The sequence below is a fragment of the Colobus angolensis genome, unplaced genomic scaffold, assembly GCF_000951035.1.
Source record: "Colobus angolensis palliatus isolate OR3802 unplaced genomic scaffold, Cang.pa_1.0 Scaffold14, whole genome shotgun sequence".
Taxonomy (NCBI): domain Eukaryota; kingdom Metazoa; phylum Chordata; class Mammalia; order Primates; family Cercopithecidae; genus Colobus; species Colobus angolensis.
Genome location: NW_012114488.1, coordinates 1,601,294 through 1,625,395, shown reverse-complemented (window position 1 = coordinate 1,625,395; position 24,102 = coordinate 1,601,294). Strand labels below are relative to the sequence as shown.

Here is a 24,102-nt window from a genome sequence, read left to right as displayed (position 1 = left end):
GGATGGTCTCGATCTCCTGACCTCGTGATCCGCCCGTCTCGGCCTCCCAAAGTGCTGGGATTACAGGCTTGAGCCACCGCGCCCGGCCCAAAAGATTCTTAAAAACTTTAACTCTTTGCTGGTGAGGGTATAAGGAATCAAGCATTCACATCTGAGAATTTATAGAAATTGCTGCAACCTTTCCACAGTTATTTTTGACAACATGTACAAAACTTTGTGTAGGTGTTTTGACATAAAAATTATATTAAAATTCTATCTTTTAAAAAATTAAAATATGGGCAAAGGTATAGTTCCCAGGATGTTCTCCATTATTTAAAATACTAATAAGTAATGACAATCTAAATGTCTAAAAATTAGAGTGCAGGTAGATATTAGTTGATACAGCCATATTTAGATAATATTCTGCAGTGTTTTAAATATATTATAAAATATAATTACTGACAGAAAAATGTCACAATATGTATGTGAAGAAAAGCAGAACATAAGACACATGTGATGATTCCATTTTTGTTATGCATGTTTAAGCAGGTTTGTGTGTGCATACATAAAAAATTTATATACACATTAAAATCCCAGAAGACTATTGGCCAGATATAATAACAGCAGTGGCTATCTCTGAATGATGGCAGTTTTAGGTGATTTAATATCCTTTTGCTCTATGTTTTCCAATTTTCAATAAATGAATATGCATTACTTACATAAGAAAAAATTTATCAAACTATACAGATGAGAAAACAACTGAAGGAAATTTTAAAACGTAAGAATGTTTTGAAAATGGGATGGTGGGTTTTTTTGGTTTTTTTTTTTTTTTTTTGCCTTTTGGAAACTCTCTAGGATGTTCTCACAATACTTTTGTTACTGAAATATTTTAAAAATTAATAGTGAAAGCACCCCTGATCTGTAAGCCTGTCATTAAGGAGAAGACGGGATTCATTCTGCCACTCTAGCTTCCCTGCCTCTCCATACTCCTTCCTGTGAGTGTAGCCATATTTCTCTAGGGAAGCCTCTTGGTGACCTTGTGTACCAAGCAAGGGCTCAGTGAGCACACAGAGGAGCTGGTGCCAAACTGCCATCAGAGTCTCCCTGACTCGCCCACTAATCACTCACTACACTATAAAAAGACCTGATGGGAGAATGAGATCCTGGCCAGCTCTCCCACCAACCGCCTGTCCACAAGGCCTGCCCTCTGGCCTCTCTAGGTTTCAAGTTCCGCAACCATGCGATGAAGGGTCTAGAAGGGGTGATTGCTATGATTCTCTGGTTCAAACGTTTTAATTCTAGGTCCAGGTTGGAAATACAGCTGGCACTAACCAAAAGACACCTGGAAATCCACACATGGATATCTACAAAGAGCTCTAAAACCTAAAGGAGATAAAAATAAAGGTATGCTAAGCTGGCTGAAATCCTAATTTCATGTGGCTTCAGTGTTTGTGTTTCACGCACTCACTCTGTAGTCTCTATTCACATCGCTGAGTTGCCAGTAATGATTAGGGAGGCCCATCCGCTTGTATTCTTCACTAAGATCAATCAGCACCCAGCCTTGCTCTCTTTCTTCTTTATCCAACATGGGGTTGAATGAAAAGCAGTATAATTCCTCATATTTCACTGCAAGAAAAGGGAGGAGCTTAGTCAAAACCAGAGCCAAATCTCCCCGAAAACATTCTGTCCCATCTGGAATGCCCTGAGAGGCCATCCCAACCCCCACCTCCAGCACACTCCTGGGGGCAACCTGTGTGCAGTGGACAGGGCCCCCCACCCCCACCCAGCAATGACGAGATGACCTTGGGGTATCTGAACTCGGCAGTACCTTCTTTCCTTTTAGAACACACGGACATCTCCATTTTGTGCTTTTGTTGTTGTTGTTGTTGCTTTAAAAGCAAATATATTTTCCAGACCACACAAAGTATGGAACATAAAAATTCAGAACACATGCATTTATTAGGCATTGAGATTCCATTTTTGTAATGTCTATCAAGCTTGGACTTGGGGTGGCCTCTCAGAGGCAGGCCCGCGCCCAGGCCAACTGCACATTTTCTTTTTTTTTTGGAGACGGAGTCTAGCTCTGTCGCCCAGGCTGGAGTGCAGTGGCGCGATCTCGGCTCACTGCAAGCTCCGCCTCCCGGGTTTACGCCATTCTCCTGCCTCAGCCTCCCGAGTAGCTGGGACTACAGGCGCCCGCCATCTCGCCCGGCTAGTTTTTGTATTTTTTAGTAGAGACGGGGTTTCACCGTGTAGCTCAGAATGGTCTCGATCTCCTGACCTCGTGATCCACCCATCTCGGCCTCCCAAAGTGCTGGGATTACAGGCTTGAGCCACCGCGCCCGGCCCAACTGCACATTGGAAAAAATAACAAAGTTGAAAAAACTCTGGAATATATTAAACATTTGCGTCAGAAACATCTGAACTTTAAACTACATGTCATAATTGTGCTGCTCATTTGCATAGGAGTCATTTAAAAAAAACAATTCATACTGCAGAGCGCTGTGCTCATGGGATGCAAATTGAAGGCGGCATCATGATGCGGCTTCTTTCAATCCTGCCACCTTATCTCTGTCTTTACAGATTGCCTTTGATGCTTGTGAAGCCCAATAGCCCCACTGTTTCCCTTTTGCCAGTAAAATCTGGGATTTGATTTTCTTGCTCCGGTCTTGCCATTTAAGGGAAGTGCAGAGACCAGCGCTATCCAATAGAAACATAATGTGAACTATCTATATCATTTTAAATGTCCTTGTAGCCACATTAAAAGAGAGTTAAATTAATTTAACAATCTATTTTATTTAACCCAATATACCCCAAATCATTATCACTTCAACATCTGCATGATATAAAACATTAATATTTGATACATTTTGTTTTGTGCTGTCTTTGAAATTTCATGTGTATTTTGCACTTAACCACATATCTCAGTTCGGAGTAGCACTGAACAGCTGTCTGTGGCCAGTGGCTGCCATCTTGGACACTGCAGATCTAAGCATTTCTGATGATGATAAAGAATAGCTGATACTCAGACCTTGTTTTGTTCCAGATTCTGCTGCAATTAAGAGCATTAATCCAGTTAGCAGGCAATATTGATGGTCCTCATTTTACCTACGAGAAATCTGAGGCAAACGAGAGGCACATTCCCTCACTCAGAGTCACACAGCTAGTAACTGGGAAGTCCAGGTTTAAATGAGACATCTGGCTGCAGAAGGCCTGCTCCTAATTGTAACACACCCTCCCCAAAGGCAGATCCTTCTCTCTTCTTCTTCTTCCTTCCTCGTTCCAGTCCCCTCATCTTCCTGTTTTTTCTCCAAAATACATTTCTTTCTCATAGCTTTCCTAGGTCCTCCTATGTCCTTAGCATACTGATAGCATTCAGTGTGAAGAATGTAAGTTTCCTAAACACATGTATGTGCAGCCCATTATAGGATCTCACCATCTCAGGCTGCAGCAACACACAGGCAGCCTGACATGAAAACTCAGGTTTCAAACTTGTTTTGATTGCTATTGAGATGACTCATCCACATGGAAGAGGAAAGATAAGGGTCATATTTTAAGCACCAGATTTCTTCATGTTTCTTGTAAGAAGCAACTGTGGTATGTCAGTGAGATAAATTATGTTCTATTTCAGTCTTTCTCCATGTCATGTTTCTAAACTTCAAAACTTAGAATACAGACTATTTGGACAAATAACAAAATACGCGCATCCAGGTACGCTCACACACAAACCAGAGCAGATGCTTTCTGTCAGATCAATTTCTTACCATCTCAGCGATGTTGCAGACAGCATGTGAAACTTCAGATCCTGTTCTGGGAACAGCTGGCTCGACATTGACACATCTTTTCCATCTCTAAGTACCATTTTCATGACTCAGGCTTCTGCTACCATAATGTTAACCACAAATGCTAGTTGTTTAGGATGCCAAAAGAGTCTCTTGAGAAAGCCTCAGTTCCCTCAGTGAAAGAAGCGCTTCTGAATACGGGGTAATAATGGCAGTTAAGTTCTCTTTGTTAAATATTTACAAACAGCTTTGAAGGTAGGAGAAGAAGAACATCCTATGACTACTGACAGTGTTCTGTGTGTGGGCTGATACCTGTTTCCACTGGGAAGAGGCAATGAAATTATCCATAAATTACAGCAAGAATAATTTGTAACAGACATTAAGCAGATCACTCTTGAACTAGGAGACAATAGGATGGCTTGACATTGAAATTATGAAATTTTCCCTTTTTTAAGGAAAAGGGTGATCGACCAATCCTCATGCCCAATTTAAAGAAAATTCTACAGGAGGGCCAGGAAAAGCCCATTTTTGTCAGCCAACACCGAGTCATGTGAGCTTCTTACCCACAGGCAAGCCCAGAAGCAGCCTGCAGACTGTGCCTACTCTAAGAAATCAAAAAGGGCCACCAGCACAGATGAAAATTTTACTGAATTGTTTCCATGTCATAATTTTCTGTTCCTTTCACTCTCTACTTTTGCCAAATACATAGCAGAATGTTCAGCAATTAGCTGGGAGGTAAGTCAAAAAAAACCAAAAAAAAACTAGCACTTGAGATTCTTTATTTTTTTGCTTACAGACTTTTAAATAATACATTGACGAATGATAGTTCTGTATATGTCTGGGGTAAAAAGTAATGTTATGATTTTTGACTACAATGTGGAATGATTAACTCAAGCTAATTAACATATACATTGCCTCAAGTGTTTAACATTTTTTGTAATGAGAACATCTGAAATTTACTCTCAGGGTTTTGAAATTTACACTTCTGAACTATTACCTATACTCAACACACTGTGCAACAGATCTCAAAATAATGAGACTTATTCCTCCTGCCTGAGGCTTTTGCACCCGTTGACCATCATCTCCCCATTTCTGCCACCCGCAGCCTCTGGTAACCACCATTCTACTCTCTGCTTCTGGGAGTTTAAGTGTCATAGATCCCACATGTAAGCGAGAACATGTGGTCTTTGTTATGCTGGGCTTTTTTCACTCAGCATAATGCTAATTCCATTCATGTTGTCACAAATAATAAAATGTCTTGCTTTTTAAGGCTGAATAGCATTCCATTATTTGTATATACCATGTTTTCTTTATCTCTTCATCCAATGATGGATACTTAAGTTGATTCCACAACTTGGCTACTGTGAATAGTGCTGCAATGAACATGTGAAAACATGTAAGAGTAGATGTTTCTTTGACTTATAGATTTCAATCTTTCCAGTAAGCACTCAGAAGTGGGATTATTGAATCATATAATTCTGTTTTTTGTTTTTTGTGGAACCTCCATCTGTTTTCTGTACTAATTGACATTCCCACCAACAGTGCATAAGCATTGTCTTTCCTCCGCACCCTTGTCAAAGCGTGTTATCTTCCATCTTTTTGGTAAAGGCCATTCTAACAGTTGTGAGGCGATATCTCACTGTGGTTTTAATTTGCATCTTCCTAATGATTACTGAGGTTGAGCGTTTGTTCATGTATCTGTTAGCCATCTTCGAGTATTCTCTTGAGGTTCCTTGTCCTTTTCTTAATCAGAGTACTTGGGTTTTTTTTTTTTCCTATAGAGTTGTTGGAGTTCCTGACATCTTTTGGGTATTAATCCCTTATCAGGTATATGGCTTCCAAGTATTTTCTCCCATTTCCTTTGTTATGCAGAAGTTTTTTATATTTTAGACAAATCTTTAATATTTACAGAATCTAAACAGAGAGAAAGTATTTGCCTACTCTAGGAAGGTCATATCCCTCAGCTGATTTTCTACCCACTCTTAAAACTCTTAAAACAGGCATGTTAAAAGTTCCACTGGCTTTTCCTATCACAGTCAGAGCCAACAGACCCAACATAAAACATCTTTTGCTATTCTATTAGCATCTTTTGCTATTTAGCAGGTTTCAGCAGGAAGTGCACCGAAGGCCTCACCCTAAGGGGACCCATCACACAAGAGCTCCTCCAATAAAAAGCAAATACTCAAAATGCCTTTGGATTGTGGGAGTAAACTGAATGTGCATGTTTAACTTTTTAAAAAATTCAGAAAAAGCTAATGTGGAAATCTTGGTATTTACGGTATCATATATTATCTACTTAAATCATATAACTAATGAAACAGGAGTCCAGCTTTAATCTTTTTCTACCCAGAAAGCAAAATGGTAATTTCTAAAATACTACACGAAATTAAGGATGAGTAACATTTTGGCTGTTTCTAGGAAGACCAAATCAGTGTTTCAGTTGAAAGCAGAGCTCAACCCAAGCATAGAGATCCATGTTTTGGCTGATTTTATTCTAACACCGGTGTTCACTGTGCTCCCCTTAACCTCGGGAAGCCTGTGGCACTACAGTGCAGCTCAGTCTCTATTCCCCTCCCTGGCTCCTTCACTCTCAGAAAACCCCACTTCGTACTTCCCATAGAAAATGCAAGACATCAGGTGGGAACTCTCAACTTGGAACCACCAGGCGAATAAATGGGGCTACGTCCGTACACAATCTTTGCTCCTTCTCTCCCATATAAAGGAAAGGGTGCTCCTTCTGCCAAAATAAGGGAGAGATGTGGGTACAACAAAACATTAGGGAAGGAAGGAAAATAACCTAGCTTGTTCCCTAGGTACCAGGTTAAAGGTTATAAAAACAGAATATTTAGGATAAATATATGGAGGAATTGCCTCTCATTATAGACTAACTGGGAGAAGCAACAAATAATGTAACATTAAAATCAAAAGTATTTTAAAAATGAAAAGAAAAAACAAACATGAATCAGCATCAGCAGAATGTGAAGGGTGGGAAAGGGAAGGGAAAACTTACCAGTAGTCATCAGGACACAGAGATGTGAACGTTTTTTTAATAACCAAAGTAACTACTGAAAGCTAAATTGCATCAAACATTATGCTGAATTCAGGCAACTTAAAATAACTGTAGCTGAAAAACCATTTAGAGTGGGGTGACAAGATAATACAGCTATTATTGCATTTTGCATATTTAAAATAAAAATGAGGGTGCCTCACCTTATCTGTCTATTGTAAAAAAACAAGTGTTGAAATTAAATATTAGGACTGTTAAAGCTAACACAGCGGAAAAGGGTGCTACACTCTGATAAAAAAGAAATTACCACTGCAAAAATTGCTTAAACATCAATGACTTAGATAAGGAATATAAAAAGTTACCAGTTAAGCACATGAGACTACTTCAATCATGAGATTTTTTTAAAATAAAAAATATCCAAAAGAGGAGTGAGATTCTAAAAAGAAACTAGGAAAAGGGGGAAAATAAACAAAAGAAATTATTTAAGTGTTGAAGCACCCACAAACACTAAAGAAGGAAAGATAATTGATACAAAAAATAAACAGCAGGAGGCAAACTGGAGGGAAGAGAGGAGAGAAGACATGGGAAAAGCTGAAGCCCCCTGAGAAACAGGGGTCTTTTCATCAGAAAAGCTGAGATCCTTATTAATACATTCGATCTACAAGGTTAACTGATCTCATCTGAGCCACAGCCCTTATTTTAACCTAAGTTAGTTCTTTACCAAGAACGACAGAGCTTCCTGCATTTGGACATGTTATGTTTTGCCTGAGGTCCTCTACAGTCCATGACCAAATTCTTATCAATCTTTATTCACACAAAAAGCAAACCAATAAAATCTCTAATTTTTTAATAATTTGATTTACCTATTTATACCAGAAATCCTAACTCAGTAAAGAGAGAATCTCAACATTTATTTTAAGTTGCCTGAATTCAGCAGAATGTCTGAAGCAATTTCGCTTTCAACAGTTACACGAGTTCTAAAACACCTCACACCTCTGTGTCCCTCTGCTGACAGTAGGAAACTTTTCTCTTCCCTTCCCCACCCTGGGATCAGCATTCTGCTCATGCTAAGGTTCGGGGTTTTTTCTTTCTTTTTTTTTTCTATTTTTAAAGTACTTTTGATTTTAATGTTAAATAACAGCAGCTTTGAAAATATCTCCTTCAGAAACCTGGACTTAAATGAATTCCCCAACATTTCTTCTTATGTAAAAACAACTCTTTTGTCCTCTATAGCAGCAGTCTACAACCTTTTTGGTACCAGGGACCAGTTTTGTGGAAGACAATTTTTCCGTGGATGGGGGTGTGGTTGGGGGATGGTTTCAGGATGAAACTTCCACCTCAGATCATCAGGCATTAGACTCTCGTTAGGAACACACAACCTAGATCCCTCGCATGTAAGGTTCACAACAGAGTTCATGCTCCTAAAAGAACTAATGCCACCGCGGATCTGACAGGAGGTGGAGCTCACGCTTGCATGCCCGCCACTCACCTCCTGCCGTGCTGTGCTGCCCGCTTCCTAACCGGCCATAGACTGGTACCTGTCTGCAGCCCAGGGGTTGGGGACCCCTGCTCTATAGCACCTTACAGTTAGCTGGGTGTCCATAAAGAAACTGAAAATATGTGAACTTTGTTGGTGACTAACCAGAATATCGACAGAGCTATGTAGTACGACTAGAATTCAAAGTACACCTCCATCACCAACCACACACATACACCCTTATTCTCATATTCTTAGAGGCAGTGGAGGGTGTATTTTATAAAACATCTTCAGATGGTTCTGAAAGGCCACCCCATCCACCGGCTGAAGGCCATTGTTTCATGTCGAACCCCTTCCACATTTCCCCATCTCCCTCTAGGGTCAAAGTCCTGCTTCCATAGTTATAGCCTATAATATGCCCTAATTTTAGCATTGCCTTTAACATTGCACTGTGAACTGCTTGTGTTCTATTTCGCCTTCCCTCACTTATTAAAGCACTACATTTTAGGCAAACTGCCGTTTCTAATGCCCATGTTTCAAAATGCTGGCGATTCTTTTTAACACCTCTTAGGTGATGGCTTTGATTCAATGAATTACTATGATTTCTTTTAGAAAAGGTAGCCAGTCAGATCTCTGGCTACATCTAACACCTAACTCCCAAAACTTCATCTTTTAAGGAAAAAGTATCCCTTTCAAAAATGGGGGAACACAGTAATTTCCCCCTCAGGGATTCTCACAGCGAGAGTCCTGGCACTCGCTGTCTCTGGGCCGTGACCCTCCTGGTCCCTGTGATTCACTCTTCCAGCTGCTCAGCCCTTTCCCGGTTCGCTGGGCTATTCCTAAATCCCATTAATCCGCTCAGAGCACATTTATCGCTCAGTACTTCCATTAATCAGTGACACAGAAAGGGTTAGCACAGAATTCTCCTCACATTCTCTGCTGCGTGCAACCTAGTGTACATCTTCCCAGAACTTCTGTTCCAATTTTAGTGCACCCTCCAAAAACTTCAACTGCTTTTCTGGCTTACTCTGCCATTCTTTTAGTGCACTTGGATGAAAAAGCCTCAACCAACTGCCTTTAGAGGGAAACAGTGTAAAGTAAAAATTACCAGATTTTGACAGCTCCCTGGCATCATTTCCATTCAGTAACTTTAGCTCTTAGCTACCTACAAAGAATATGGACAAATCATGATCCAACCAAATGCCTTGAAAAATTTGTAATTGAACTTCTTGTCCTGAATCAAAAAATGTTTGGCAAAGTAATTATCAGCACATATCTTATTTCCTTTATTAACTACTTCTGTGTAACACAACTGTTATATAGATGATCTCTTTTCACTGTATTCTTCCAAGAAACATGGAGTAAATTTCTTTTAAGGAAAACACCACAACTCACACAAGCCACACAGAGAGGCAAGAAACACTTCTTCTGAAGCGAACAGTAAACTATAAATCTGAAGAGCCCAAGATGATGGCTAGAACAAGACAGCAATGGCGAGAACGTATTTTTCAAATCCAAATGTTCTTCCCACTACATTTTGTTTTTTTTTTTTCAGGAGAATCAGCAGATCCACACTCTGAATAGTCACGGATGCTAGTCTAGTTGTACCAACCTTGGAAAAAATAAATTATTATCAAAAAGCAATGGAGGGGCAGGCATGGTAGTTCATGCCTGTAATCTCAGCACTTGAGGCTGAGGCAGGTGGATCACTTGAGGCCACGAGTTCAAGACCAGCCTGGCCAACATGACAAAATCCCATCTCTACTACAAATACAAAAATTAGCAGGGTGTGGTGGCAGCCACCTCTAGTCCAGCCACTTGGGAGGCTGAGGCATGAGAATCACTTGAACCCGGCAGGCAGAGGTTGCAGTGGGCTGAGATCGTGCCACTGCACTCCAGTCTGGGCAATGGAGCAACAGTGTCTGGGGAAAAAAAAAAAAAAAAGAACCCAAGAAACAAAAAAGCAATGGAAACTAAACCTTAAAAGCCTCAAGATGGAGAAAACTGCACTAGAACTGTCTGATAACATTTCTCACACAAAACAACTGGTCAGTTCTGTCACTGGCCCCATTCAAGGTGGCTTGAGTACCACAATATAAGGGCATAAGCTAAACGCAATTTCACCCCAAAAGGAAAACATCCTAATAACCTCCACCAAGATCAAGTGATACTAAGACTCATGAAAGAGACCCACATAGTAAATAACTCGGGGGAGACTCTAAAAAACAAGAAACTCTGTATCAGATGATTATTCAGGCTTGTCCTCATCTAAGAACCAGACTGACACAGTCCCTAAACCCCCATCATTCCTAAGCACCATACAAATTCTTGAATGTGATTTGCGAATTTTTAAGAGAGGTTCCGTATTAAATGCCGAGTTCCTCTACCCTACCTGGCCTTGCAAGGCGTATCAGGGAGATGTACACGTCATGGCAATCTCTTTCCTGAGGTATGATGAGCTGTATTATCTGAAAGTTCTTGCAGCGAATCAGCAGAGGGCATCCGGTAGCAGTTGTTGCCTGTTTCTCAATGGTGGAAATCTGACTGTGAAGAATCTAGAACCAAATGTTAATTTGCATAAGCTAAGCACAAATAACTAATGAATATGACAAGGACTAACATTTCGTTGTGGCTCAAAGAATGACAAAAAGCACTCCCCAACCTCTAGCTAGCTCAACCCTTGCATTCAGATGACAAGCACTGAGATGTTCCAGGTAACAACCAACTTCCTAAATTTATAATTTTATTTTTTCAATATCAAGCTTCCTGACATCCAGGATAGTTATTTTGAAACAAACCATGCAGCATATAAATTTGCACAAGTCCAGGTAAGGAAACATTTTGGTGGTCAGATGTTGAAATGCACTTAAATAGCTAAAATCAAACAAGGTCATGAGAAGTCAGTAAAATAAACTTCTGCAATCAACACAAGTTAGAGATGGCTCCGCTGGGAGGTGCCACCATGCTCCTTAATTCCACATGGAATGTTCGAGTTCTGTATCAACATGGGACTGTTGTTTTCTAAGCTGTTGGTGGTCGGGCAGGCTGCAAAAGAAGGAATTTATTTATCTTTCTGTTTTTTAAATTAGTATTTTTATTGCAAATCATAGTTGTACACATTTATGGGCTAAAACGTGATGCTGTGATATATGAACATCATGTGGGTGATTAAATCAAGCCAATTAACATAGTCATCACTTACCTATAGTTTTTTTTTTTTTTAACAATGAGACCCTTGAAATTTACTCTCATAATTATTTTGAAATATACATTGAGTATGGACACCTTGCTGTGCAATACATTTTCCAGACTATTCCTCCTGTCTATTGGAAACTTTGTGCCCTTTGATCAATATCTCCTCATTCCCGCCCTCTCCTCTGCACTCCCAGTATCTAGTAAAACCATCATTCTACTCTCTAAAGAGGAGATTAACTTTAAAGGAAATCATACTGAAGTGTATCTCCGGTGTCACAGGAGGGTCTCTGCTCACTCTTCAATGGCAGCATTTTATTCTGTAAATTTCCCCTCCACTAATAAGTGCCTGCCACCTTCTGCTAAAAATGTACCACTGTGCACGGAATATAGAAAAGGGAAATCTGGCCGGGCGCGGTGGCTCAAGCCTGTAATCCCAGCACTTTGGGAGGCCGAGACGGGCGGATCACGAGGTCAGGAGATCGAGACCATCCTGGCTAACACGGTGAAATCCCGTCTCTACTAAAAAATACAAAAAACGAGCCGGCCGAGGTGGCGGGCGCCTGTAGTCCCAGCTACTCGGGAGGCTGAGGCAGGAGAATGGCATAAACCCGGGAGGCAGGGCTTGCAGTGAGCTGAGATCCGGCCACTGCACTCCAGCCTGGGCGACAGAGCGAGACTCCGTCTCAGAAAAAAAAAAAAAAGAAAAGGGAAATCTGCAATTCAGGGATGTCACGATTGGGTTGCTGAAAAAATAATAAGGCCAGGCACAGTGGCTCATGCCTGTAATCCCAGCACTTTGGAAGGCCAAGGTGGGCAGATTACTTGAGGTCAGGAGTTTGAGACCAGCCTGAACAACATGGTGAAACCCTGTCTCTACTAAAAATACAAAAAAGTCAGCCAGGCGTGGTGGCCCGTGACTGTAGTCCCAGCTATTCAGGAGGCTGAGGCAGGCGAATCGCTTGAACCCAAGAGGTCGAGGTTGCAGTGAGCCAAGATAGATCGCACCACTGCACTCCAGCCTGGGCCACAGAGTGAAATTCCATCTCAATAATAATAATAATAAATATCTAATGGTTTCATTAATAAGTAGCAGATATACCTGATGATGAAACTCCTCTAGCTTTTTCTTTTCAAAATTATCAGAAAAGTTGAGACAACATAATAAAATGACCAAATGGCCGCATCATAGGACCCTACAAATAGAGAGTATGGCAAATGGAGCACTAGAGGATGGCAATGCTGAATCTGGCCTACTGACATTATTCAATGTCTCCTTGATAGCTGTGACAGGAAGCACTTGTATCTTCTGGCTATTTCTAAGTCTCTCTTTAGTGATGTTCAAATAATTCGGGTTTAAAATGCATAAGTATATCCAGTAGATACGACTACACAGAAAAAGGCCAAACACACATTCCAGAAACAGTTCCCTAACACCCAATCACCAAAAGCCCACTCATCTCACCCTGAGGAAAAACGAATGGAGGCCAAAAACTTTTTACTTCAAACAACGCAAAACAAGGAAAGCTAAAAATAAAGAAAGCATACCCATGTTTCTTTTCTTGTGTCAGGTGAATTTTCCACGAATATGACGTGAGTAGCCGTCAAATACAAAGTACCTAGAGCTGCTTTTTTAGGAGACACTCGATCTACCAAGCGGACATTTTCAACCTAGAGAAATCGGCATGATGAAAACAGTTACCATAAAGCAGAAGAGCAAATCATAAAATAAATAAGAGGGTAAACTCATACTTACTCCAAAATACAATTTTTTGAGAATTCCCCCAATAATAAAAACCAAAAAACATTCCCTTAAGTTAACCGGATCTCAGAGTATGATTCTGTATATTAAAAGATGAAAATTCACCAATTATGAAAATATGACTTTAAAGGTACCACAAAAGATCTGCAGACCCTATTAAAAATACCCTGTCTGAGTTTTACAATGGTCAACACTTCCATTTCATTGTAACTGTATAACATTTTCAATTTAAAGCAGAAAGCGTATGTGTTCAAGTTCTGAGTTTACACTACGTATGAATTACATTCTATGAAAAAGAAAACAGCACATGTTCCTATGTGTTTCTAAGCTGTAGAAATGGCCTTAAGGCTGTTTGCTTCCATATAAACTAGTAGGAAGTATAAACAAACATATGGGAGAAAAAAGCATCAGAGAAGTGTATGTAAGGAAAACATACCATTTCAAGATCCTTACAATCTTTCTAAGGAATGGCATTATCACCACTCAGCTAAAATCCAAACTGCTAGAAGAGATTTCTAGAAACAATTTTTATCAAGCATACATCTCTTATATGCAGAGTAATTTCAAGGATATGTGCACTGAGATCGTCGTAACATGAAATGTAATGGAAATGACCAGACAATCTCTACCGGGCCAGAGAAAACTGAAGCAATGATGACTCTAGTAAGACACGTCCACCATAACCACCGGAGGAACATTCCTGTAATGACCACAGGGCACAGCAATCCTGCCACTGCTAAGGATCAACCACCTGCAGAGAAACACTGACTCATCCCTCAAGTCAAAATGGTATTTGCTTCCATGAGGCAGCTTAGGAACTAATACATTGTTTTTGCTCTATTCTTCAGTTTAAATAGAAGCTGTGGGCTGGTGCGGTGGCTCATGCCTGTAATCCTAGCACTTTGGGAGGCCGAGGCAAGTGGATCACCTGAGGTGAGGAGTTCAAGACCAGCCTGGCCAACTTGGTGAAACCCCATGTCTCTACTAAAAATACATATATTAGCCTGGGGTGGTGGCGGGCGCCTGCAATTCCAGCTACTCGGGAGGCTGAGGCAGGAAAATCACTTGAACTCTGAAGGCAGAGGTTACAGTGAGCCAAGATTGTGCCACTGAACTCCAGCCTGGGTGACAGAGCTAGACTCCATCTCAAAAAAAAATAAATAGGCCAGGCACAGTAGCTCACACCTGTAATCCCAGCACTTTGATCATGAGGTCAGGAGTTCGAGACCAGCCTGGCCAACATGGTGAAACCCTGTCTCTACTAAAAATACAAAAATTAGCTGGGCGTGGTGGCGGGTGCCTGTAATCCCGGCTACTCGGGAGTCTGCGGCAGGAGAATCGCTTGAAACCGGCAGGGGGAGGCTGCAGTGAGCCGAGATGGCACCACTGCATCCCAGCCTGGGCAACAAGAGGGAAACTCCGTCTCAAAAATAAATAGATACATAATAGAAGCTGCGGTCCTGATCTAGTTTAGGAGTCTCAGACTTCCCATCTACTCCAGGGGAGAGCCAGGGGAGACCCAGAGGAGCAGCAGACCTCGTGAACATTCCTGGGAACACCAAGAGCAAACAGGACCCAAGACCTCCCATTGCCTCAGTCTCCTCTAAGCCCTTAGAGCCAAGCCAGCCCTCTAGGAGTAACTCTAGAGGGTCCCATCTCACTTCCTCCCAATTTTCAGAGATCTACTGAGGTCAATAAAGAATTAGGTAGTATAAATATCTGCAGTCATGCAATTTACTCTGGAGCACTGTGAAATTCCTGAAGACTTGTGAAAGTCTATGTGTGCTAAAGACATTCATTCAACAACAGTGCCCTCACCTACCAGCTTATGATTATGTTTTTACAAGTATTCTTTTGTTACAGATATGCCGCACATTCTTTTGTATGGTTATCCATCATGGTGTATTTTTCGCAAATGGTGTTCATATCACTGGTTTACTTTCCTACTGAATGATCAGCATTTCTTACATATTTATAAGAACTGTTGATATAGTGAGGATAGTAGCCCAAGGCCCAATGAGTTTTTATAACTGCCTCCTTAGCAAACTTTTTTTATTAATTCTAGTATAAATCTGTTGAATGTTCTGAGTAGACAAATATTTTCTGTAACAATTTGTTGCTTCCTTTCCAGTATTTATCTTTTTTCCTTGTATAATAGCATTAATTAGAAACTTGAGTAACTATAAATAGCTTGGAGACCAGTCACTCTTGCATTGTTTTTCACTTGTTTAATAACAGCTTTGTTGAGATATAACTCATATACCATACAATTCCCCCATTTAAATGTACTATTCAATGGTTGTTAGCATATTCACAGCACTGTATACACCATCATTGTGCAAACAACACACCTATTTTAAAACATTTCCATCACCACAAAAAGAAACCCTGCACCCATTACCAGTCACATCCCAGTTATTCCCCCTAGCACTCCAGCCCTAAAAAATCAATTTACCCTCTGTCTCTTTAGATTTGCCTATTCTAAACATTTCGTACAAACGGAATCATGCAACCTGTCATACTTTGATACTGGTTTCTTTCACTTGGCAGTCATGTTCTCAATCTATGTTTCAATGCAAGTTCACCTATTTGTAGAATGTATCAGTGCTTTATTTTTTGTTGCCCAATGATATACTATTATATGGATATATCATATTTCATGTACCCATTCATCAGTTGATAGACATTTCGGTTGCATCTACCTTTTGATTACCATGAATAATGCTGCTATGTACTTTTGAGCATAAGTTCTTGTGTGGACATATGTTTTCATTTATCTTGGCCATACTTAGGAGTGGAATTGCTGGGTCATTTGGTAACTCATATAGTAAGGCTTTTGAAGAGCTTCTGGACTATTTCCCAAAGCAGCTGTGCCATTTAATATTCCCACCACCAATATACAAGGGTTCCAATTTCTCCACATCCTTGCTAACACTATTATAATCTCTCTTTTTGATGACAGTCATCCTAGCATGTGATCTCATAGTGGTTTTGATTTGCATTTCCCTGATAGCTAACAATACTGAGCATCTCTTTATGTGCACCCATTTTTAATCATCTTTTACCATTGAGTTTGATGCTGATATTTATTATTGCATTGTGAAAGTGACCTGATCCTAGTTTACTAAGAATTTTGATTTTTAAAAATCAGAAGTGAATGTTATGCCTTTTTGATATGTACTTGGATAAATATTTGCTTTTTTAACTCTAGTCCTAAATTATCAATATTAATAGATTTCTTAATCTTTCAAGGAGTCTTGTGTTCCTGGTATATGGCCAACTTGGAATCACAACTATATAATTCATATATAGTCATTATGTATTGATATTTTAATATTCCTTGTATTTTCCCTGCCATAGTTGTTATATTGATTTGTTTTTTGTCTGTTGCATCTATACTCTTAAGAGAGAACCTGCATGCCCTAGCCTATTCATGCTGCTTTTATCAAGTGAATTAACCATGGTTATGATTACTTCAATTAATCAGGAAGCTTTCAACATACAAAGTATTTAGTAGTTGAAACAAGTATAGTACTTCTTTATACAGAAATAATTCTTTAGCAATGCTTTCCAAAATTTGGCAATAATTCCTACAGGTCCCAGAGCTGTCAAAAGCAATTTTCAAGATACAGAGGAGGAAAAAAGAAATAAGGAGGGGAACACCAGCGGTATGATTTCCCAGAGACACTAACAATCAAAAGTGAGTTACAAAAATTAAAATTCAGTTGTCTTAGATACGTTATGAAGTCAGAAAGCACTGTTCAGGGACTACCTCACAGTTTATACTAAGACGATGAAAACAATCTAAAATGAAATAAATTCAGAGTTTGGGCACCATCTTGAAGACCCACTGACTCAATAATTCAGCCTTACCACTGGGCTAACTTAATTCTGTCTCATCTATACATATAATACGCTGTACATAGTACAAAGTAATAAGGTCAGTTTTATACTTAGGGGGAGCTAAGACTTAGGAAACAACCAGCTTCTCAAAACAAAATTGTTGCAACTCATTTGCATGCTCCCAGGAACACTATGCTTAAGACACAGGAGGTATCTGTGCTCTGAAAAAGGCTATGCAAATCTATGCAAAAGATATTACAATATATTATTAATTCTTAGATGTACTTTTTCACATTCTGGTATTTCTAAAAATGGGACACATCTGATGATTGATGTGTAAGAAGCTATTGTGTCACTTCATTGGCAGTGCTTCTTTCTTCTTTCGTGGTACATAAAATCTTGCTGCCTCTTAGCATCACTGATGTCTTAGATTTGTTGAAATATGATAAATGTTAGTCTTTAGCACACAAAAGATAATAATTGAAGCCATGGGACTAAAAAAGGTTACCCAGGGCGAGCAGGCAGAATGAGAATAGATCTGAGGAAAACCCAATGTTTAAAGGTCTAAATAAAGAAGAGGAAACAGCAAAGCACAGAAACAAAGAAATGGACAGGTAGGAGGAAAATCAGAAGATTCTGTTGTCAAGAGGAAAGCAGAGGGAATATTTAAGAGAGAGGGAGTGTCCGTGTCAAATGCTGCTGAGAGACGGAGTAGCGCAAGAACTTTAAGTTGCCCACTGGATTCAGGAACATGGGGGCACTGGTGGTCTTAGCAGGAAGGGTCCTGGAAGCACGAGGATCAGAGGCCATGAAAGAGCAGCTTGAGGTGCCAACTCCCAGGCACTGAGAAAGTAGATACCACTCTTTGCCAAAGTGGGGTTTCAGTAGGCAGAAGCAGATAGTCTGACCACTCGAACTCCACCCCGGAGCAGCAAGAGCCATGTTAGCTTTTCAGAAGCAACTGGCATGTCAAGACATTTTAAGGAAAGATGCCTATTAGTGCTACCAACCAGGCCATCTGCACTTGTGATACACACAGGAAATAAAATCACTCCATTAGGCAGGATTGAGAAATACATTTTAACGGATTAGAAGGAGATGGGGATCACTGAGCAAAGATTTGTTTATCCTGCTTATGTTGTCTCTCCAGTCCTAACAAACTTTCGCCCCTAGCTTTTAGAACCTGCCTTTTCAAAAATTAGGAAACATGTACTTATTTCTTTAATGTTTAAAGATTCGGAAATGTAACAGGAAGAAAAGAAAATCACCCCTAGGATCATAATCCAACACAAGCACGGTTAGTCTTTTGGGAAAAATGCCTATACCTCATTTTAAGTGTTTTTTTGGTTTTGTTTTGTTTTGTTTTAATTAGGTAGTGAAGCACCACAGGAAATAATCCCCAGGGATGGGGTGAACAAATCTAATCTAAATTGTCTGATGGCACCGTTTCACTGCAGTATCCACCCTTCCTTTGCCAAAATCTTCAGAACAGTTGGCTATATACCATAATGCACTGATGGTTTGGAGGAGGGGAGAGTAATTAAGGAAGAGGTAGGTAATTAAGGAAGAGCTGTGCCACAAGCCAAGGACACATAAATGGATGGTGACTTGATCTGCAACCTGAACTAATTCAGAAGCAAATGATTATGCCAGAGGGGACTGTGAAAATGCAAAGCTCCATGGGAACTGGCAGAAATTCTGGGGAAAGCTTTGGACTTCCAAAGAAAAGAGAACTGAGGCATTTCAAAGAACTATGTCAAAGAACTCCACCAATATCTCACGAATCAGGCCAACTCCAGTTGTCAGTTTGTTTATGAAAAATCACCAAATAACAATAAAAACAATAACAAATATTTTTTGATATTTGATATCCATACGCTGTACAAGTATTTTATATACTGAGCTGAAGTTAATCCCCATAGTAACCTCCTGAATTACAGGTTCTTGCATAATCCCTGTTTCATAGTTCTGTTCAACCTGAGACTTGACAAACTTTCCCAGGTCCTGCAGGGAACAGGTGGCGTGGCCCAGCCGGCATGGGTCTCCAACCTTTTGGCTTCCCTGGGCCACAATGGAAGAAGATGAATTGTCTTGGGCCGTACCACACACATAAAATACACTAACAACAGCTGATGAGCTTAAGAAAAAAGAAGGTCCATGCATAATTTTCGTGATATCTGCCACCACAGATAGGCAAAAACATCCTCACATTCAAAGGGCAGGACACCCGTACCAGAACTAAAGTCTGTCTAACTTCAAAGCCATGTTCATCCTTCACCATGGCTGCTGTGGGCACTTGTAAATGCCTTTGAGGTCATTCTCGAATTGTTATTCAAAATTAATATGTTTAGCATAGTCAGTTAATAATTATTGTTAGAAATCTTATACATGAAATTAGTATTTGAAAATAGAATGCTTTAAGACAAAATTATACTGTAAAACTATATTCACAAATCACTATCACAATGTTATTCTTTTAGATAAACCCAAAGACAAAAAGCTTGGTAATAGATATAAGAGCCCAAAGATTGGCACTAGCAGACTTTGGGGATTCTCAGAACTAATAAAAGAGACAGAACACTAAACATCTAATTCCATTCAAAAAGATGCCTACGTGTGGCACTGTGTCAGGTTCTGCAAAAAAAAAAAAAACAAGCAAAAGGGTGAATAAGGTCGAGTCTTTGTCTACCTTCAAGAATCTTACGGATTTAATGGAAAAGACTGTGCCCCAATTTAATGGCTTTTTTGAATTCCCGTCCCTCCTCTGTTGGGGTTATTAGACTGAGAGGAAAAAAAGGTTTCATCATCTTTTCTAGGCCAAGGCTGAAAATGTTCAGTCAAAACCCTGGGCCCCACCAGCACATGGCCAGGTCTGAAGAGGCCACCCAGCCACCCAACACAGGTCCTTCTTGGCCTTCCCTTCACTGCCTGGGCGTCAGCAAGACCTCATAAATCACCGAGAGACACAGCCTTTCTTCAGTGGTCCTCTATTGTGCCACCTTCGAATTTCAATCTTAGTAGAATGTGGGTCTTTCTATCCTGCAGGTCAGATACTGAAGTGATGAACATTGAGGGTTCCAGAATCATCTCAGACTATTTGGGCAAGTAAAGTTGCTCTGTAGGACGAGGAATCCAAAGTGCAGGGCCGGGGTGCCAGTCATTGAAAAGGACACAAAGCAGTGGCACTGGCTACCGGCTTTTCTCAGGCCAAAGACCAAGTCCTCAAAACTATATAAATTAGGCTCCAGATCAATGTCAATCATCTGGGGGAAGAGATCCAGGGACTGTTTAACAGAGAGAAATCAAAATCTCTGCAGCAGCCAAAACCAAAGACAAGTTTATGTTCTAATCTAAGAAAAGCAGCTAGATAAATAGTTTGTTGTGCTAAATTTGGTATCATGACATTTTCTAACTCTACCAACATGAAAAGAAAACTATTTGTGAGTCAAAAGGCCTGGGCTCTGGTTTGGTTCTGAAATTGAACTGCTGGGAGTAGCCAGTTTAGACATTATCCCTGCATTCTGACTTCTATAAGGGACCTAAAAGGTCTTTAATATCTCTCTCCATTCTAGCAGACTGCAGTTGTGACCCAGTGGTACTTTATAGACTACCTACAAGGATACAAAATGGCAACAGTGAAAATGCATACAATAATGACTCAATATTAAATCTTCTGGAAATTAAGCCACTCAGTAACCTGGTTGGCCAAAAGGACTTTTGTAATTTACTGAGGAAAGGAAGCATCAGCCACAGCAGCAATGATGCTGTAACAGCCTCTGAAGCTGGTCCAGAGGCTGCACTGATATCCAGTGTTCTGGTCCCAAAGGACTGCGATAAGCATCCCAAGGCCAAGGGCACCCAGCTCACCAGCCTGGAGGAACAAGCTACCCGGCCACAGTGGCTCTTTTTCATTCTCCAGATTCCTTCCCCATCTCAAGCTCTTCTTCTTTTTTGCTTTTCTTGGAGGGTTAGGAAATCAGTGGCTAGAAACCCTAGAGCACTTGGGAAGATTTCCTGAGTTATTTCTATCTCTCATAATTAAGTATCATTTGGATTTAAAACTGAATTGATGAAGTGTCTTGCTGTACTCTTAAAAATAAAGACGTTCATTTTACTTTATTTTAAAATCTATCTATTTAGCACACCCATCCAACTTCTTTTCTTTTTGCAGTCTTTAATGTTGATATTCAGACTACACGGCATGCAGAACAATCTTAGTGTCTCACATGAAATACCCACCCCTTGGTCAGAAAGTGCCTGAGTGATAAGGAGAACTTGTGCGGAAACAAAATTTGAGACCACTACAGTCATGACAAGCTAAAAATGCAGGCAAAGTCCTTTTGTTCTCAATGCTCTTCCATTGTGAGCAGAACATGTTTTATGAGCCACAAAATGTGCAGATGTAAAGCACAAAAATGTACATTAATATTGCACTTTAAAATACACAGCAGGTAAAATACACAGTAGTTCTAGTACATTGTACAGTAATTAGCACAGTGATTAGAAGAATGTAACGAGGGCGCAGCGCATTGGCTGTAAGAAGCACTCACATGGCACCAAACTGTTAGGACAGAACGATATGCAAGCGGCTGGTGTTGTTCCGAGATATGGGGACCGGGATCCAGGGCCTATTGGCAGCTCAGATAAGACACATCCACCGCCCAGGGGATGTGGAAACTCCCAGGGAAAGGAGTCGCCCTTAGATACCAAGGTTGGCAGGATGGTTCTGGGCATGGAGGCTGTTTTACCTTTAAACAGTGCCTACCCCCTCAGTCCCTACTTAACTAAGTGCTGATGCCAAATCCAGGCAATCCAGGATGAGTTTTTCAGAAAAGCTTATGGCAAAGGAGGCAACAGAACTGTGGTGCATTCCTTCTAACCCTTCCCTCGAGCAGAGGGAGCAAGAGGAAGAAGGGTAATAACAAGAATGAAAATACTTTTACCACTGACCACACAACTACTGAGGGTCAGATACTGTGCTAGGTATTATCCATATGCTATTTCTAACGTTAGCTGAGACAAAGACATGGTTACTCCATTTCACAGGTGCTAAAACTGAAGTGCATGAAAAGTCAATCAACTGCCCAAGCCTCGCAGCTAGAAAGTGGCAGAACCAGATTTCAAACCAGAAGTGTCCACTTCCATGGATCTCTCCCATACCTGACCTCTTCAATCTGGGTCTAATACTGCAAACGAAGGAAAAACATCCTGGCTCAAGTCTCTCCTCCGTCGTCCGTTAGATTTCAGTTAGAGAGCAATATGTTTAACAAGTTAAATGCTCTGGCAACAGCCAAAAGATTTGATCATCTGGTACAGAGAAGCTTGGCTGGCCATTTGACCTCCCTGCTTGCTCATTTCTCTTGTCTGGAGGGGCAAACCCCCATGTTCAGCCTGAAAGGCCTGGTTCTCCCAGTGGTCCAGGGATTCTTTGGGCGGAGCTCTGAGGTGTGCACCGGCACGTTTCACATCAAAAGGTGCAATGGCCTCCTGCAGCTTTGAAGGAACCATTCAGGAACCAAGTCCCACTGCTAACCAGCCATGCAGTAATTATAGAAACATCTACCATATAGAAATTCTCAAGTCGCTTTTATTTATGGCAGGTGTCACTGTCTGTATAATGGTTGCTAAAAAAAAGATGTTTCAAGTCTGAGTTCAGAGTTCCTGGACAAATGATCCCATCTATAAGGAACTGCACGTGTGAGAGAGGGGGAAAAAAGCATACATCTCAGTAGTTAATAAAAAGTAATTGTTATTGGCTGGGCACAGTGGCTCATAGCCATAATCCCAGAACTTTAGGAGGCTGAGGCAGGAAGATCACTTGAGGCCGGCAGTTCGAGACCGGCCTGGGCAACAAGATGAGAGCCCCATCTCTACAAAAAATAAAAAAAAAAGTATCTAGGCATAGTGGCAGGCACCTGTAGTCCCAGCTACTTAGGAGGCTGAAGTGGGCAGATGGTTTGAGCCCAGGAGTTTGAGGTTATAGTCAGACATGATCATGCCACTGCCTTCCAGCCTGGATGACAGAGTAAGACTCTATCTCTAGGCCGGGCGCGGTGGCTCAAGCCTGTAATCCCAGCACTTTGGGAGGCCGAGACGGGCGGATCACGAGGTCAGGAGATCGAGACCATCCTGGCTAACATGGTGAAACCCCGTCTCTACTAAAAAATACAAAAAACTAGCCGGGTGAGGTGGCAGGCGCCTGTAGTCCCAGCTACTCGGGAGGCTGAGGCAGGAGAATGGCGTAAACCCGGGAGGCGGAGCTTGCAGTGAGCTGAGATCCGGCCACTGCACTCCAGCCTGGGAGACAGAGCGAGACTCCGTATCAAAAAAAAAAAAAAAAAAAAAAGACTCTATGTCTAAAAAATAAATAAATAAATAAATAATTATTAGCAAACATATTCTTAACACAGACTTTAGAGTTTTACTTCTTGCTCCCACCTCATGTCCACGACTTCATTTCCCCTGTGTTAAACTCATAGAAACAACAGAGAATGCAAAAAATATAAACTACCCAATTACAGCTGGCAAAGTACTCTGACATACAAGAAGAAAAATTGAAGCTATAGCAAATTCTCCAAACAATGTAGAATTGCCACAATCTCTTATAATTACAGAAAAAAAGCATTCTGTTTTTCCAATTTAAAAATAAAGCACTTTTTTCCTATTTACATAAAGTTACTGAAACAAGAGGTGGTAACCATGAAGCTTCAGGAGTTTTTAAATTCAGCCTTTTGGTAGAGAAATAAAGAACATCAACTGTTTTTCCAAAAGGAGTATTTAATCTGTCTACATCTATAAAACCATTGAAAGTCTTTTCCCAGAACTATTTTATTCAGAGGTCAGAGATTAGCGAAGAATTGAGCATAATCCAAGAAAATACATGACACATAACCAGAAGAAACAGAGACTCTACCTTTCGTGAAATCCTTAGATACCTCTAGTAAAATGAAGAAAAATGCTGGTGGGATGCACACACAGGAATATATCTGGGAGGCATGCAAAGAATTCTATTCTCAAGCTGCCTAGAACAAGTAACTCTTTAAAAAATGCATTCTGCTGC

At 40.6% G+C, this 24,102-nt stretch overlaps 1 protein-coding gene across 1 annotated transcript in view; it reads right to left on the bottom strand.

Moving 5' to 3' along the window:
* MTMR7 (myotubularin related protein 7) overlaps positions 1-24,102 on the bottom strand; it is a 114,322-nt gene that overhangs the window by 61,207 nt on the left and 29,013 nt on the right. The window contains exons 2-4 of the mRNA XM_011934881.1: positions 12,986-13,108; positions 10,638-10,800; positions 1,448-1,605 (exon numbers count right to left, since the gene is read on the bottom strand). Of these exons, the coding sequence (XP_011790271.1) occupies positions 1,448-1,605; positions 10,638-10,800; positions 12,986-13,108 (444 nt within the window). The remainder of the gene's footprint in view (positions 1-1,447; positions 1,606-10,637; positions 10,801-12,985; positions 13,109-24,102) is intronic.